At 37.9% G+C, this 18,668-nt stretch overlaps 1 protein-coding gene across 1 annotated transcript in view; it reads right to left on the bottom strand.

Moving 5' to 3' along the window:
* LOC124776099 (farnesol dehydrogenase-like) overlaps window positions 1-18,668 on the bottom strand; it is a 54,968-nt gene that overhangs the window by 13,091 nt on the left and 23,209 nt on the right. The window contains exons 4-5 of the mRNA XM_047250940.1: window positions 8,321-8,450; window positions 3,448-3,600 (exon numbers count right to left, since the gene is read on the bottom strand). Of these exons, the coding sequence (XP_047106896.1) occupies window positions 3,448-3,600; window positions 8,321-8,450 (283 nt within the window). The remainder of the gene's footprint in view (window positions 1-3,447; window positions 3,601-8,320; window positions 8,451-18,668) is intronic.

Genomic DNA, 18,668 nt, shown 5'->3' with positions numbered 1-18,668 from the left:
AAAGCTAAACTGGGGACAGTAATGTGAAGGAGAGGGTATCGCATACACCACTGGGAGCACTGCAGTTATGTCTAGCAAAATACGCTACCGAACGTACACCTAAACGGTCATATAACAAAAGTAATTGTGACTAACAGAGATGAGACAAAGTAGCTGTGTAACTCCCACTGTTTTTAATATTTATACGGACGAGAGTGAAACAACCAAACAACAACCATATTCTGTTTTAATATTGACACAATCTTAAATTCTCCTTTGAATGCCGACGATTTGGTAATAATACGACGAATTCAAAATGGCGTTTCAAGGTAATGAATTATCAATATTGAAAAGCAAAACAAATACGTATTATAGACTTCGCGGATACAAATTTTGTACCAGTCAAAACAGTGCTAATAAATCATAAGTGCCACACTTTTCAGGTTTCAGATATCTACAATGTATTTTGACTTTTAGGTACTGACGCCATCATCAAAACAGAAAGTTCAGTCACATGTGTGGCCCAACACAAAAATTCCTGAGAAACAATTCGAGGAAGGCTACAACAACAAAATTTTACAAAAGAATAGCGATTGCACCCCTAGACCACTAGACTGAGGCACTTGCGGGCTGTGTGAGAGGTTCTGTAGAAAAGACATGATCAGAAGCAAGGATATCCGCAAGGAATTAAACGTTTACAACGTGCTGAACGAATTAAGGGAATACAGGAGACAATGGAGAGATCATATTACGTATATTTCGAAAGCTGGCTGACTCTGAAAACGTCGAGATTCCGACCCTCTATCAAAGAAGACCTTGGAAGACTGAGTACAAGAAAGACGCCAGAAGTCGCTTGAGGAATGCTTGAATAACAAGACGAAAGACGATCAAATTTTGAAAGCACTTTAGCTTTCATCCAGTGTATGTCCTAAGTATGGAGTCAGGCCTGAGACGTTCGCAACATGTGTTCACTACTTGCAGGTATCGAAAGACTGATTTTTATTTAAAATCCAAGCAGTAGGTATGTTGACATTCGAATCCGTAAGTTAATACTAAAAGATGTTAAACATTAAGTGTACGTGATAACATCGTTTCTGAGGGACCAGTTTTTTTCTTTTGTTCGTCTAAGGCGTCCTGAATGTTGCGGGAAACACACATGTGGTAACAACCTACAACTGTGCACACGAATGCGTACATATACAAAGTTGTAAATTTATGTTTCGTTGTCTTTTGTCTACGCAGTGCAGAATGTAACAGCGTATAATTTATTTTCATAAATGCTACGTAATATCCGTCTGGCCAAGCGAATTCTAGAGAAAAGTACTGACACGCACAAGAAATGGAATTCATTATGGAAGCTGAGAGGATTGAGTACTGCTGTAGTGTAACAGATGGTAACACTTTTCAAGCTGTAAACCAAAGAAAATAAGAAAAAGTTCCCGGCTAAATATTCAAAGAATATACGATGAATTGTATAATATGCATTACTAACGTGCGATGGAAGGCCATAAATGTGAACTAGATAACGTCTATCTTTAATATTGCAAGATATGGATTTAATAATGTTCTCTCATGACAGTTTTTTTTAATATAGGAGGAGAAGGTATGTGACCAGTAACTTATGTTACAACCAGTGACGTCACAACTTTGTTTTGATGAAATAAAAAAAAGAGAATGATGGAATGCAATTTTTTATGTTGCTAATAACTGGAATCACTACATCTATAGGTCCACTACATCTATTGGATGTGGTGTTGAACCTAACACCCCTATTGCAAGTAATACTGTCTGCAGTATAGGATGCTGTGTAGGAAGTATAAAAAAGGATCCATTTACTTTTTTGTATTTCAAAGAAGACAGTTTTCTTGAATTTTGCATTTAAAATTGGTAGTATAGAGGTTCGTGAGGTACCGATCAGGAAACTAACTATAATCTAAGAATCACGTTTTGATATCGTGAATATGTGAAGATATCTAGACATAGTTCTGGATTGACGAATTTCATTTTAATCGGTAAAAAAATTAATCAAGTGCCTTATTACATTTTACATATCTGGCACAGCATCAGGTTTAAGTCAAACATTAATTTGATGAAAACACCAAAAAAATGGTTCAAATGGCTCTGAGCACTATGGGACTCAACATCTTAGGTCATCAGTCCCCTAGAACTTAGAACTACTTAAACGTAGCTAACCTAAGGACATCACTCACAACGCCTAGACCCGCACGGCCACACCGGCCGTCAAAACAGAAAAAACAACACAAAATTTGATACACTTTTAAGTACTATTTTTTCACTTGTTAGTCATCGCATACAAACAAAGTATTATCTTTCTGTTCATGAATTTAATATACGATACTCTCTGGCGTCATGTAGAGATAACTTTCAAATAGGAGTGCCTGGTCTGGCGATGTTGTATTATCAAATGTCATTCGTAACTCAGCACAGTATTGAAGCCATTTAAATAATAACGAATTCGTTCATTGATAAACGGTAGGCAACTTTCCTATTGACGTTGTCAGTGCATTCGATGTGTAGTGACCGCTTTCAGTTTTTCGTAGTATTCCATAGCTTGACGTCTAAGCGACAACCTTCGAAATATTAAAACAGCACTCCAGATTGCGGTTTGCTCTAGTGCCGGCCACTGACGCGATCCTAAACAAGATGCATTATGTGGATCCCGTATCCTTACAAGTCGGGCTAAGAGGGTTTTGATATCTTTTTTATTTTATTTTTAGCTCTGCTGAGTGAAGTGCCATATCTGTTAGGAGCTCTCAAAGCTTATTGAGAGGTGACGTCAAAATGACGACTTCCAGGAAACTCCATGTGACAAAGAAACTTGACAGCTGTCGACAAATGGGCTGGACGAGTATACGCCATTTTGACGTCACTTTCCAGTAAGCTTAGAATGAAAATAGCGTCTTCCGTCATATCTGGCACACCTTTGTCTAATAATAACGGGGAGAGGGTGACATTGATGGTGACGGAAAGCGAGCTGGATGTAACGGCTGGCAGTACAGTGCAGTACGAGTCTGTTCGTGGAACTGCTAGGGTTGAGTATGAAACGGAATGACGATGGTTATTGGTACATTGAGTAAATCTTTTAAATACATGCCAAATTCGTACGATCTTTGTGAAAATATTCAGAGTGTATCATCTGCAAAACTGGCTTTAATTTCAGTCAAAAAAAGTCCTGCTCATGTTCGATCCGAAATTAGCAATGGCACAGCAGTAAATGGTAAATGGAGTCACGTTCGTCAACAGTGAAGGGGAAGAAATTAACAGGGGATTATTCACCATGCAATACAAGTGTCTGCGGCAGGCGGACATCGCACTATTCCGCTACCAATGTTGTGTGTTCCCTCTTATGCGACTGGTCTTGATACCAGAGCTGTTCGGTGGTTGCTTCATTTAGTTACTCGGAATGTGATACCAGGATTGCAGGTCGTAGAAAACAGCACTACTGACCTGTACGCGCGGATGTCGCGACAGCATGTAAACAACAGCGTCAGCGATGTCCTCTGGATGCAAGGCAGGCGACTCTTTTAACTCTTTCGGCAAGTCGAGCTCTGGCACCGTTCTCCTCAGTCCTTCGGTATCCACCATACCAGGGGAAATTTGCTGCAATGAAATGTTCATTACTTAGTTACAACTAGCATAGCCATGTACTAAAATTTGGTCTTTGAACGAAAATCGGTGCAATACGATTCTAATTATAACATGAAGCTGAAGAATGATGCAATTTTGCAATAAAAATGAGTGCAAACATACAGGTGTAAAAAAACTAAATATGTGAGGTTTTTGAGTTTTTAGAGGAGATACAATGGATAATTTCTTTATGTAACAAAAATATCACATGTGCAACGTTACCCTTCAAAGGGTCTATATAATCGCTCTACGTGAAACCTTGACCCAAAATTATCATTTTAATTTTCTGTTGGCATCTCTCTTCATTACGATGTGCAATTGGTTATAACAATCTTTTGTCCACAGCATAAAAAATATTCATAGCGGAGGTTTATAATTTGAAAACATTAATTTTATTCGTGTACGTATACCAACAGAAGAGCGTCAGCTATAAATTTCAGATCTACCAGTACGGGGACTTAAATAAACGTTTTAAATGTGAGTAGATTTGTTTGACATCTCAAAGTTCGTCAAGCCAGAATCACCAAAACAATGAAATTTTTAAAAGGTTACGTAACTAGTTTCGAGGTTAGACACTGGACTCGCATTCGGGAGGACGACGGTTCAATCCCGCGTCCGGCCATCCTGATTTAGGTTTTCCGTGATTTCCCTAAATCACTCCAGGCAAATGCCGGGATGGATCCTCTGAAAGGGCACGGCCGACTTCCTTCCCAATCCTTCCCTAATCCGATGAGACCGATGACCACGCTCGCTGGTCTCCTTCCCCAAACCAACCAACCAACTAGTTTCGACGCACTCAGTCGTCATTTTCAAATGGAATCGCGAACTTGGAAAAATGCATTAATAATTGTAACCACACTTCTTTCGAATATTACAGAAAATACAGTAAAACCAGTAAGCAGAAGCAAAGGAAGCAGAAACGGGTCACAGGATGTCATGACAATTTCTGGTTGATCAATCATTTCACACCTTAATGCAGTGTAGATGAAAACTGGATCGGGACGAAAGATATTATATACTCTTGCATTACGTCCTGCAGCGATACAACGATCATTTTGCAAAGGTAGGTTCACACGTCCCACTCCTATAACGTGCAGCAAGTCCAAAACTAGAACACAGCACGCAATCGTACTGTGTTCTCCTAGTGAAATCTTACAAAGACTCCCATTTGGGCTAACACAAAAATGATCGTTGCATCACTGCAGGACATAATACAATAGTATTGTATATGTGTAACCCAGATGCGAAAGCCGCTAACGGCATGATAAGCGAAACTGAGATATCCCGAAAAACTCATCTCACCCAAACTATTAAAGTTAAAGACTTAAATTCTTTTCTAAAAATAGGTGAAAAATAATTAAATACACGGTATTAATGGCTGAAATCTATAATTATGTTTTATACGTTAAAATCGCAAGTGAATTATTGACTTAGCTGTTTTTTTTCACCAGATTTTTGCAGTTAGTGGATTTTGCAAATGTGTCGATCTAGTTACGTATTAAAAAATATTCGGCTGCAAAATCCGCTACTCGGTGTTAGTTACGAATGACGTAAGGTGGAATTCACTTATTGCGAGTATAAAAGCAACACGTTTTATATCAAAGAAAAATCTGAAAATTCTACGAAACTGGCTTATAAAAATACGAAGGGAACATTATTTTACCGGGAAAAACTGACTTATTTAAGGTCAGAAAGAGAACAGACATGAATGCTCAACATTGTGGTTTTTTACAAAAAAATATACCATTCCGTTTTTCACATCAAAAGATATAGCAGAAAATAAAATAAGCTTGTAATTGCATCTTAGTAAACCACCGAAATTGATTTGGAAAATAATAAAATTGGCGGGAATTTGCATCTTAGTTAAAATAGCAACAAAAAGTTCTACAAAATGAAATCAGCTGAAAATTGCTTTCAAGTGACATCGTCCTCAACGCTACCCATTAATTCAAAGTCGCTTGCCGCATCTTCAGGTGCAGCGGTGTCCCTGCCTGCTCGTGTAAAACCTCGATTAGAATTTGAGTTTGCTGTTGGTCGCCTAGTCTTCACCAAAGTGGAGCTATAAAAGCTTTTTGACGTTTCCGAGTTTGGCTTCTGAAAGTTTTATTCCAGCTGTGATTGGTGTTGGCCGTTTCCTTTTCTGGATACTCTTCCCGTCTCCAGCCTCAAAGTTGTAGAAGGGCTCTCCACGAAGTAGAGAAATCATCTTGTTTATGCCTTTCGTGAACACCATTTTTTTGGCTTTCTGAATCTGGAAATGTCACTTATCAATACCTTTCTCTAATCCTTCCACGTATGTCATAACAATTAGTGTAAACACGGTACTCTTTGCATAATGTCGCTTTAGTAATACTTTTCATGTTCTTACCTTTTTCTTCTGGTAACATTTCTCTCTCACTGATCAGGCTGCCTCTTGCTTTTCCACGAGCGGCTTTCACCCTCCTTCTGGTCATTTGCAACTGCTACGACAGGTTCGACCTCTTGTGGAATTCCTACTGTATCAATTACGCAAACTTTGTTTGTACCATCTGCTGCATTTAAGCCGCCCACAAAATAACTTGATTTCTTCAAAAGAATCATGCAAATACATCAACAAACATCCTACTGAACAGCTGAACTGTGCTCACTAGTGCATATTTAAACAGGTCATCGGCAGCGAGAGCTTCATTGTTGCGTACACGTTCGTTACAGCGTAGCCACCCTAACTCTGAATGAGAAAAATGTCCCTTCGAATCGTAACAAACTGAAAGGTAGCTTTGAATGTCTAGATTGGTAACTCTTGTGTCAGTTCGCGTTCCTTGCATCAGGACATGGAACAGCAACTGCGACGACTATTGAACTTCGCAGGTTTTACAAATTTTGGACATTTAGCAGACTTTGCACCCGAAGACAACGTGCAGTTAGCGGTTTTTGCAAACCAAACATCATCTTCTACAGCCAATTTCAAAGGTTTGTAACGGGTTTTGCGCACTGAAACCTATTTTTGCATCGGGGCTACTCATATAATACCTTTCGTCCAGATGCAGTTTTCATCTACACTGCATTAAAGTGTGAAATGACTTATCGACCAAAAATTGTCGTGACGTCTCGTGACCCGTTTCTGCTGACTTTGCGTAAGTTTACTGGTTTTGATGCATTCTTCATCATATTTCACAGAAGGCTTTGCTTCAGTTTAAGGTTTTAATGTATTCTTCGTAATATTTCAAAGAAGTGTGGTTGCAATTATTAAGGCAGTTTTCCAGGTTTGTGATTACATTTTAAAATGATAACTCTGTGTGACGAAATTAGTTATGTACACTTTTAAAAATTTCGTTGTTTGAGTGATTGTGGCCCCACGACTGTTTGAATGAAATTTAAAATATTTGTTTTACACCACAGTCACACTCCTTGATGACAGTTATCTCGAAATACAAAATCTATTCACATTATACCAAAGCTGTTACTTAAAGCTACTTTCACTTGACAAATTCTTTTAAATGATGCAATGTTGTGATTTTATCATCTGCTTGTTTTGTAACTTTCGGCACTATTGTTATATAAAGTTATTCGAGTCTTTGTACACAAATGTGCTCACCAAAAATCAGCAAATTATAATATTAAATTACAGTTTAGTTGACTCCTACTGAAACTGTCATCAGAGTTTGTTTTTCCTAATAGTTGGCCAATTGTTTATTTCATTTCATGATAGAGAACTGAAACCAAATTTATGAAGTGAGTTTACTCGTTTACTCTAAAAGTCTTTAATGTTGTGGTTGGCACCACTCGTGATAATACACACATTAATTTTTTGCTTGTTTTTGTTACACATGTTTGTAGATTATCTATCAAAATGTGTTTGTTAAAGATATGGGTAAATAATAAATAATATTTCAGTTTAATTTACTAATGGAATGCAAATCCTTCTAGGCTGTAATGTGTAAAATAGTTAAATTTTGTCTCACTGTTGTTTACTAATATTTATAGAGATGAAAATGTTGACAAACATAGAAAAATGAGAAAACTATCAATAGTTACATTACAAATAAGACAAATTACAGAATAGTAATATTTCGTAAATATGACACCATGTCAAAGAATTATTTTCTGAAGTAAGGCAAGAGAACGTGTTATAATCAGAACATCTCAGACTACCACATTTGAAAATACCGTCCTCTCCACTCTAATATATTGCTTTTTCCTGGTTGCCCCTTTTTGAAATATGAAGAGGACATTTTAAATTCTTAAAATATGGTAGCAGTGGCTGAATTGCTTGTCTCTTCCTTTTGCTCTTTCCTTCATCACGTTCTTCCTCCTCAATTTCTGGGATTCATATTGAGAGTGTTTCCTCTTGCAGTGGCGTTGCTCATCAGATTTTTGGCAATATCTGTCTTAAAGAAATTACATTATTGATTTACTTTCTATTTTTTTATTAGATGCATCATTCCTGGATTCACTGTATTATTCGGGGAAAAAAAATTAAGGAAAAGAATGAATAACTGTTCCCACCATATCCTTTGGGCCCCAGTTCACCTCTCTGTCTTACAAACTAGTGTGTACATGTTAAGCTGTACAACCAGTTCAGATTCGTCACAGCAAGTGGAAGGAATGTTACAATGACAATTCAGGCTGCCCTGGCGTTATGCAGGTTCACTCAGTGCAATAGCATGGTCTGTACCCATCTGCTGCATTGTTGTGACTATATTAGGTGACTTACCCCTACTCGTATCTTGCTACCCCTGGCCGTGAGGTCCTTCCTCAACCCTTCCAGCAAGACTTTCACTGCATGCTTGCTGGCACCGTACATCGCTCCTGCGGCTATGAACGGCGGTATGTGTCCTACGATGCTGGAAAATAGAACAGATAGTTGCAGAACTTGGACATAGTAGCTGACTGCCTTATGAGGAGAAAAGCTGCACTCTGAAACCTTACCCTCGACCTGCCTGTACAGACAACTAATACTTTTCTCAAATAAAGAGTCATAGGCCTGATATTCCACTTTTGTATATCAAGTGTTGTTGTAGCCATCACTTTGAAGAATGGTTAATGCAGTTCTCCATGTTACTCTACATTATATAAGTAGTTTCACAGCAGGATAAGTGCTAAATCTAAATTGGACATCCATTTGAACCTGCTATTCAGTCCTTTGATTCCTCTAAAATCTTGATTTCCCTACGCTTTGCTCAAATACTAAAATACTTATTCCTTGATACTTCACGATGCTTCCTATAAATCTATCCCTTCTTCTGGTCAAGTAATTCCAGTAACCTCTTGTCTCCAAAACTCGACATAGTATTGCCTGATTACTAACACCATCTACTAACCATCATCGTTTATCCGTTTGTTCCCCACATTTCTCGTACACACATGGTTACATTCCAAACTAATACTTTCATAAAAAGCCTCCTGTCACCAAAATTATGTCTTTATGTCATCATATGTCTCTTTTTGAAAAGAGCTTTTTTTTCCATTGCCGTCATCAACTATTTGGATGCACAGAGACCAAAACTTGTCCACTGGTTTTAGTATCTTGTTTCATCACCTAACTCCCTCTGCATCGTTTTATGTAATTCGAATACACTCAATTACCCATGTTTTACTTTCATTTCTTTTTGCCTTATAATTTTTTGAGGTCACTATCCATTCAGTTTAACTCATCTCCCATTACCCTCTCCAACCGAATTACAGTTCCAACGGTAAACGTGAATTACTTCTGTCTGATCTTTAATTCCCTTTATTTCTCCCTAGTTTCCTTTCGTGTTTCCGCAACGTTCAGACTGAGTGTTTTTCATGTACTTGGACTCTTGGAACTGGATTCTGGTGTTTGTACAATTTTTCTCTAACGTATCACTAACAGGACTCACATGTGTAACACATTCTATTGAACACAAAATTAAATGAAAAATCAATGCTCCTACTCGATACTACTTTGTTTGCGTCATTATTTCTGTAAATAATATTGCAGTGGTATATAAATTATGGCTCCAAGTATGCAGTAATCTACCCTTATGAGAAGTATTATTCTCCCACTGGTTCGCAATTTGTCTCATGAATGAAAACAGAAGATTTACTGCCTCCTATCGATATTTCGAGATATCGATCAACAAGCAAATATATAAGCCAATACTTGTTGTTAGACGCTGTATTTTTTTTATTCATGATGGACTTTGGAAGCCATATGTGATAAAAAGTGCAGGAATCCAACTTCTCATTCCAGTTGTGTGCAGTTGGTGTCCGTGACTTATAATTGCTATGGCAGCTCAAAGGATCCTTGAAGAGCGCTAGCAAATCAGAGCTCTGGTGAAACTGTGATACACCCAGAAAACCAACAATAGATCTAAGTAGGATGTACATGGGATTTCTGCAGCACTTTTTTTACAAACCTGCAGCCATATGTACAGGTCATTTACCATATCCATTATGTCACAAGCTATGATCCGTTTCTATGATGTTACAACCAAAGAAGTCACATCTTTTATCTTGGAAAAACTGTGGCAAATGGAACGAAACAGCCAATGACATCACAGTGTCCTACTGACCATTAAAAGGAAGCAGGTAATCACAACATAGCTGTTGAACCTCCACCTTCACCTTGTTGAAACACACTCACCCAAAATGAATACAGCATCATGTTTAAAATCAATCGATTAATTATGAAAAAATACAAAGATATAGTTAACACTAGTGTAACTTGGCAAATTAAGCAGCACTTGTCAAAGAGTTTGTTGGATCTATGTATGTATGTATGACACTTGGTGTAACACATAATGGAGCCCATAAGTTAAATATATCTATATCCAGACTGTCTGTATAATTTATTAAAAGTATATAGCCACAAATATATACAGACACACACACACAGACACATTACATCTGGTGAACAACATTTTTGCATACCTTCCTTTTAGATATGCAATTAGACACATCAGGTATGTACACACCTGTTATTTTTCATAATGTTATTTCCACATCTACAATATGTAAATGATGTAACGTCCAGTAATACCACTTCTACAATGTATGTGAAAATAAACTAGCAACAGAATGTTTACGTTTTTCATGAATATTTTGGCAATCACTTTAAAGAGTGTTAGCATTTAATCTGAGGTACATGTGATGCTATATTACTGGAGATAAACATTTATAGGTGTTTTTCAATAATGCTTCACTCCACCAAGCACTGTTTTAAGGGGATAGCAAAGAATGCATCATGCTCTACGCTAGAAAATATAACCAATATTGTTGACTAGTTAATTCAGGTTTTCCATGACTTTTTCACTTGGACATATCTGGAGTTATGGTCTACTGGTGTTCAGTACGCTGACGTCACGTTTCCCAACACTTTATCACAAGAAACTGTACTAAAAATGATGCATTTTGACAAAGTGCTTAATTCGTTACATCACTTCAACTTTATATTCTTGTAGTGTGCAAGTATAGCTTCATGATACACAAAATACAGATTGTAGTCATAACATGACCAGAGGGAATTATGGAGGAAGCTTCACATACAGAGAGGAAAAGTCGATATCTAAAAAGCATTATCTTTGCCCAAAAAATAATTTATTATAATATGTGAAGATTTCGAGTACAAAACAAATGTTGGTTGCTTATCTTAATATGCAAGGGTATTTACAGATTTATAATCATGAACGAAAATTCGTTCTTGCTCAAAAAAAAAAAAAAAAAAAAACCTTGACAGTCTTATCTATCAAAATACATACAGAATTGTTTTGTAACATTACAAAACACATATTAAACTTCTAATAATCTAACATGTGGCTTAATGTGTACTTACGGTTAGAATAATTTTCTGTTTGTACAAATGATAACAATGTCATTCCCATGTGTAATTCGTGTATGTTGTTAGTAAAAAATATGTCTTTGTTTAGTTAAAATGTTTATCAAATTTAATAAACATTGTGGTGATCCCCATGCTATGGCATTATTCTGTATCTTAACTAAGAGCCATTTGTCAGCTTCTGCTGATAGTGACAATTAGTGCTATTGCACAGTGTAAACTACGAGACAGTTTGTCCTTGTACATCACTGTGTTACAAATTGCCCTATGCATCACCATGTTACAGCAAAATTGTAGCAATTTTCCTATTTCATATTTGGTTACAGATAAACATCAAAATAAATTGTAACAAATAGCCCTACAAAATGTTATATCCCATACATCAACGTTGGATACACTAATTTTTAACATTTACACCAATCATCACAAACATATACTGGATAAAACTGGTGAAATGATGGACACCATTGCCACAATAATAGTGACAGGCATTACTCCAATAGTATGGTGGATACCATTGTGGGATCAGCAATGGTCAGTTGATATGGTGACTAACACTAACCATAATTCATTTTTGGGGCAATGTTGACCAGCTGATGTGGTGACTGGCATACTAGTGGGTGGGGCAGTTATTTTCAGTTGATAATGGTGTTCATCATAAACCTCAATTATGTAGGGTGGTTCAATTATCGTCAATTGAAATCGTTGCAACTATTACACTAGATACTATTGATTGGGGCAAGGATGGTCAGTTGGTGTGGTGATATTGTTTGCCAGTAAATGGGAGCCATTACATGATAATTCAGTCCCAATATTTAGCAGAAACACACAACCCTCCTCAGAGGAATTATAACAATATAAAATTTCCACTAGCAATTTTTTTCATATGGTGAAAAACTTCAGTGAAACGGAGCCCAAACTTCTGCAACAATGAACATTTAAGAATGTAATGTATACTTGCTATCCTATAAAAAGATATACAGACGAAAGACTAAGCAGGCAGCCATACATGTCTAGTTTTTTTTGGAACTTTATGGACCAAATGGACGAAACTTACACATGAAACTATACAACCTTCATCTGAACACACAAGAGATTATATTGAAAAATGCAGTGCATTAATTCATTCTTATACACGTGAACTCACCGTACCAAATGTGGGTCTGGAACTGCAATCATACTTAAGCTTATTCATGTGTCCTGCAATATGTGATAGCGATTTCTTTTTGTTTATGAACTAAGTAATGTGCATCTTCTTACACTATGAATCATATATATTGCAACATGTAATACTTTGTAAAAAAAAAGGAGTTCAGAAGCTATGGTGTGTGTGTGTGTGTGTTTATCGGCTCCTACCCTATAAAATCTAGTACATATTAACATAATCATATAGTTAAAAAATAAGTGAATGGGAGGAACACCCTCTCCACAAGGACTTAGTAGTTTTTTCTGTATTATCGTTACGAATTTGATAATAATTCCAATGGCAATATAATTAGCTAGCACACTCTCACAAAAGTTGCGATGCGTTCTAAATGTAGTAGGTGTATCTGGGAATGACATCATGATTTTGTAAGAGGGATTATGTTCTAAGACGTGTATATATGCTTAGTCACCAAGGTCTCAAGTGATGTATAGATTTTGTTTGACTGAGCTGACACCCATTGTCTGGTTATGGTACACATCACAATCCATTTGTGATAATGGTAGTCACATTCGGTGGGGTAACTGTTGTAACTATGTCAACTGAACTTCACTGTTGTAGCCAATAGTATCTGAAGTGCTGTGATTCCCCATATCAGCTGACAATAATTGTCACAATTGCATCTGGGCTAATGACAGTCACTACATCAACGGACCATCATTGCCACCAGAATTGTATCCACTAAGCATCCAGTGAAATGTAGTCCTATTGCCAGGGTTATAATGACCATCATTGACCCAGTAGTGCATTCTACCATCCTCACTGTAAGGAGCAATCTATTACAAATTTGTTAACACTGGTCTGTACAAGGTAATTTGTTACAATTTTGCTGGAACATAGCGATGTGTCAGGTACTTTGTTACAATTTTGCTGTAAAACAATGGTGTAGGAGGCCATTTTGTTACAATTATGCTGTAACATAGTTATATATCATATAATTTGTTACAATTTTCTGTAACATTGTGACATATGGGACAATTTCTTACAGTTTTGCTGTAACATCAGTATGTATAGAGCAATTTGCTACAATTTTGCTGTAAAATGGCAATGTATGGGGCTCTATGTTATAATTTTGGTGTAACATACAATGTGTGAGGCAGTTCAGAACATTTACATGTAACAGTGGTGATGTCTACTTTGGCACATACATACATGAAGTAATTAAAGAAGAGCAAGAGTGGAGGTTTCTTTGCTTTATATTCTTTTTTGCCTTCAGGGAAGGGATGTACTCCATCACCTTCATTTCGCGCATTTTTCGTTTCTGAGCGAAAATCTGCCCATCTCAGCTTCAGACAGGGTGACTCCCACCGCTGTTAATGCATATTGCTGGAGATGATCAGTCAGTGTCAGTCGTTTGCTGCCTTTTCACATTTTCCGCAAGCTGCTTCACCTCCCCAACTCAGCACTGTGTGGTCAGATCACCGGCATTTGAAACACCTCATGGGGCTGGGTACATATATCAGAGCTAGCTGTAAGTCGGAGGAGCCCTGCCATGGTGTATTCAGGTCGTCTCAGAGAACTGAGGTCACAACGAAAGTGGCAGTGGTCTCATCTTTCTATTATTTCTTATCTCTGTATTATTCCTTTGGTTCCTTTGTTCCACTTCTACTATCCTCTGTAATGATCATTTTTGTTTGAGTTCTGAGATGTCTATAACATCGTGGTATGTGATCACAGCCTTGCTTGAAATGGGACAGTTATGCATCTAAAAATTACGTCATTTCTTTTTGAGTCATCATCAACTATTTGTTGGATATATTCCAATCTCTGTCTTCCTGTGTAGCTTTTAATCTCTGTAGCTCCCTTTAGTACCATGGAAGTTAATCCCTGATGTCTTAAGAGATATCCTATCATCCGGTCCCTTCTTCTTGTCAGTGTTTTCCACACGTTTCTGTGCTCGCCGATTCTGTGGAGAACCTCCTGGTTCCTTACCTTATCAGTCCACCTAATTTTCAACGTTCTACTGTACCAGCACATCTCAAATGCTTCTGTTGTCTTTTGTTACAGTATTCCAGCAGTCCATGTTTCACTCCCATATACTGCTACACTCCTAAAGTATGTTCTCAGAAATTTCTTCCTCAGATGAAGGTCTATTTCATCCTAGTATACTTCCCTATGCCAGGAATGCCCTTTCTTCGTCCAGCCCTCTGCCCCGGTACCTGAATTCCTGAACTCTGTCTATGATCTCCAATTCTGATGCTAACCTTCTCACTGTTCTCATTTCTGCTACTTCTTATTAATTTCGTCTTTCTTCGATTTACTCTCAGTCCATATGCTGTACTCATTTGACAAAAAACAGTAAGTTCATCAGCGAATCCCGTCACTGATAACCTTTAATTTTTATTTATTTTATTTCTTTAAATTTTTCTATGACGAAAAGATTAAACAGTAGGGGCGAAAGGCTACACCCCTGTCTTACACCCTCTTTAATATAAGCTCTTCGTTCTTGGTCTTCCAGACTTATTATTCCCTGGTAGTTCTTGTACATACTGTGTATTACCCGTCTATCGCAATAGCTTATGATTTCTCGAATTCCAGTGGAATATTATTTATTCCTTATACCTTACTTGATCTTAAGTCGACCGAACTTCTTTCAAATTCTGATGCTCACCTCTCTCTTCTGCGTCGACTACTGTTTCTTCTTCCATCATGTCATGAGGCAAGTCCTCCCACTCAGAGAAATTCAATGTACTCTTTTCACCTACACGCTCTTTCCTCTGCATTTAACTGTTACCGCCCTTGCTTATAATTTTGTCGAATGATATTTTCACTTTTCTACATACTGAGTCAGTCCTTCTGATGGTCATTTCTTTTTCGAGTTCTTCACATTTTTCATGGATCCATTTCGCCTTAGCTTCCCTGTACTCCTTATTTATTTCATTCCTAAGTGACTTGCACATCTGTATTCCTGAATTTCCCTGAAGATTTTTGTACTTACTTCTTTCCTCTATCAGCTGAAGTATTTCTTCTATTACGAATGGTTTCCTTGCAGTTGCCTTGCTTTTACGAATGGGTTTCTTTTCAACTTCTGTGATTTCTCTTTTTAAAGATGTCATTACTCATCAACTGAACTACCTACTGAGCTCGTCATTATCACAGTGTCAAAGCCTCAGAGAACTTGAAGCGTATTCTTCATTTCTTTGTACTTCCATATCCTACTTCTGTGCACATTGGCTATTCCTGACTAGTCTCTTCAACTTCAGCCGACTCTTCATCACTACTAAATTGGGATCTGAACCTGTATCGGCACCTCGGTATGCCTTACATTCCAATAAGTGATTTCGGACTCTCTGCCTGATCTCGATTAATCTAACTGAAATTTTCCCATATTTCCCGACCCTTTCTCATTGTACCCCTCCTCCAGTAATTCTTGATTAGAGTATTTGTTATTACTACCTGGGATTTATTGCAAAACTCAATTAATCTCTCTCCCCTCTCATTTCTATTACAAAGTCCATATTTTGCCGTAACCCTTTCTTCTACTTCGTCCCATACACGTGCACTCCAGTCGCCAATGACTTTTAAATTTTGATCTCTCTTTACGTATTGCATTACTCTTTCAGTATCCTGTCATACTTCCCCTATGTCTTCATCTTCTGCCAGCCACATCGGCATGTATACCGAAACCGTTGTTGTCGATTTGGTTTCCTGTCGATTCTGATGAGAACAACCTTATCACTGAAGTGTTTACAGTAATTCAGTCTCAGCCCTGCCTTTCTATTCACAGTGTTTCCTACTCCCTTTACACCATTTTCTGCTGCTGTTAATATTGCCCCACACCTTTCGACAAGAAATACTTGTCTAGTTTCCACTTCTCTGAGCCTCACTATTTTTACGTTTCCCGTTCAGATTTTTTAGGGTCGCTACCACATTCAAACTTCTGACATTCCACGCTTCGACTTGTACGACGTTATCGTTTTGCTGGTATTTCAGTATTTTCTCATGATGACTTCCCCCTTGGCTGTCTGAGTGAAAGACTAGTACGGAATCTTTTGCCAATGGAGACATCGTCGTGACACTTTTTCTATTACAGCTCACGTACCATGTGGGTATACATTACACGTTCTTAATGCAATAGTTTCCACTGCCTTTTACATTCTCATGCCATTGATCATTGTAAGAGGCGGAAGAATCAGCAGACAGTTTTCCACTTCAAGGGCAAGAGAGTGCTCTGAACCTCTGTCCGCTCCTCTGCCTTCTTTGGCAAAACCGGTAGCAGAACGAAGGTAACATCTCGCGCTGGAAGTCATCAGCCACCATTGCTGGTGATTTTATTCATAATGTAAACAGTGGCAAGATTCGACCTGAGAACGACAACGTTTAGCTTACTAGTCAAAGTTGTTAAACCTTATCATAGTCACCCACTTTTTGTGACTTCCTAAGAAGTTCCAGTTGCTTTACCCCGTTAGTCTTAAACAACAAGTTAGTATTTCGTAACCGTTTAATCGTCTTTAAGGTATCAGCAAGCTCTGCCTAACCGTTTATGAATTCACTCGTAGGAAGGGGACACTTTTTCAAACGTCCCATTCTTCCTCTTCAGCGCTACAGACACATTCTAATTTATGACTCCTTCAGCACCGTTGCTAAATACAATCTTATTTTTCACAAGCCTCCCTCATTTGTTTTGATTAGTGGATGTGAGTACTCCCAGACGTTAATTGGAATTTCATTAGGAGTGAAGGTAATATAATGATTTGCCATGATGTTCCCACAAACAGTTAGGGACATACAGTAGTAGAAATCAGTATAAAGGGGGTGTTCCTACTAAAGTAGTAGCCAATGTCTGTAGCATGCTGTATCGTATTTATTATGAAAGTAGTAGATAAAATAAGACATAAACAGGCATGACGGAATTACATATTTTGCTACTCGTTTTATGAAAGAAACTAAGGTGTATGCATTTCCTGGGTGGAGACTGGTATAAAGACTCTCACTTGCTTGTTGTGTTATTGCAGTGTCAGTACTTTGTCGAACCTCTGTTCTTCCTATTTACCTCTAAAACCCTTTTCAGCACCGATTTCGTTAGGGTTTGTAGTTCTTATAGTGAATTTGTCGCGCACCCTTTTCGTACCGAACTTTTCAGCTCACATACAGCCGCACATTGCTTTCGAATTGCGACAAATACGCCTATCACGTATTCTGCAACGGTTTTCTATAGTATGCATATCCAGGCTACATGCAGGCCACGGCAAGACATCAATATCTTTATCTTCAAACCGCTTTTAGATGTAGCATAAACATGCACAGTTGCACTATCTTGTGGAAACATTAAACTTTCATTCCCCATGAACTCATACATTCTAATCAGTTCTGCGTCTACAATCGAACTGTTCATGTAACAGTTCACTGTTCTGTTCAATCAGGCAGTGAGTGATTTACCTTTAGCGCAGAAGGCCGCCCAAATTATAACACTTCTGCCACCAAAATTTTTGCTCACTCTCACCTGCTGATCTGTTCTCAGTTCATTCCAATAATGCTGAAATCCATCCAGCCTATGTAAATTAAACTTCTTGTCATCACTGAAGATCACTGTATCCCATTCTGAAGTCCCTGACACACGTTTCTCAGGAAACTTCAATCCAGCCTGTTTATGTTTGGATGTTAGGATAGGTCACTGCAGTCTCTTGAATGGAACATGTTTTCATTTGATAAAATTTGTTGTTCGCGTCTGGCAGCTACCGAAAACTTTAAGTCACAAACAAGTCAAACAAGTTTAAGCCAGAAACAAGTTGAGAAAAATAACGGTTTGTGGCCCTCGTAATGCGCAAAAGGAACCGTTCCGATGGCTCAGATAAATTTTCGCTTTGCTGGTATTTTACGTTCTGTTTATACCGTGCCCCCAATCCAACGAAATTATCGATCACTGTATATGTGCAGTTCAGTTTCTTGGCGGTTTGACAATTAGAGCGTTCCATGTTCCATTTCCTTGTATGCGCCAATTTCTGCTCTTTCGTCTCATGATAACAGCTTTCCATGCGGCATTGTCACAATTGTGGTTTATGTTCACAACACGCGCTGTCATTAATAGTGTCTGTTTCCTACACTAAAACCGGACAGAGT

The sequence above is a fragment of the Schistocerca piceifrons genome, chromosome 2 (assembly GCF_021461385.2).
Source record: "Schistocerca piceifrons isolate TAMUIC-IGC-003096 chromosome 2, iqSchPice1.1, whole genome shotgun sequence".
Classification (NCBI taxonomy): Eukaryota; Metazoa; Arthropoda; class Insecta; order Orthoptera; family Acrididae; genus Schistocerca; species Schistocerca piceifrons.
Note: the sequence above shows the minus strand (reverse complement) of the source record. Positions and strands in the feature narration are given on the sequence as shown.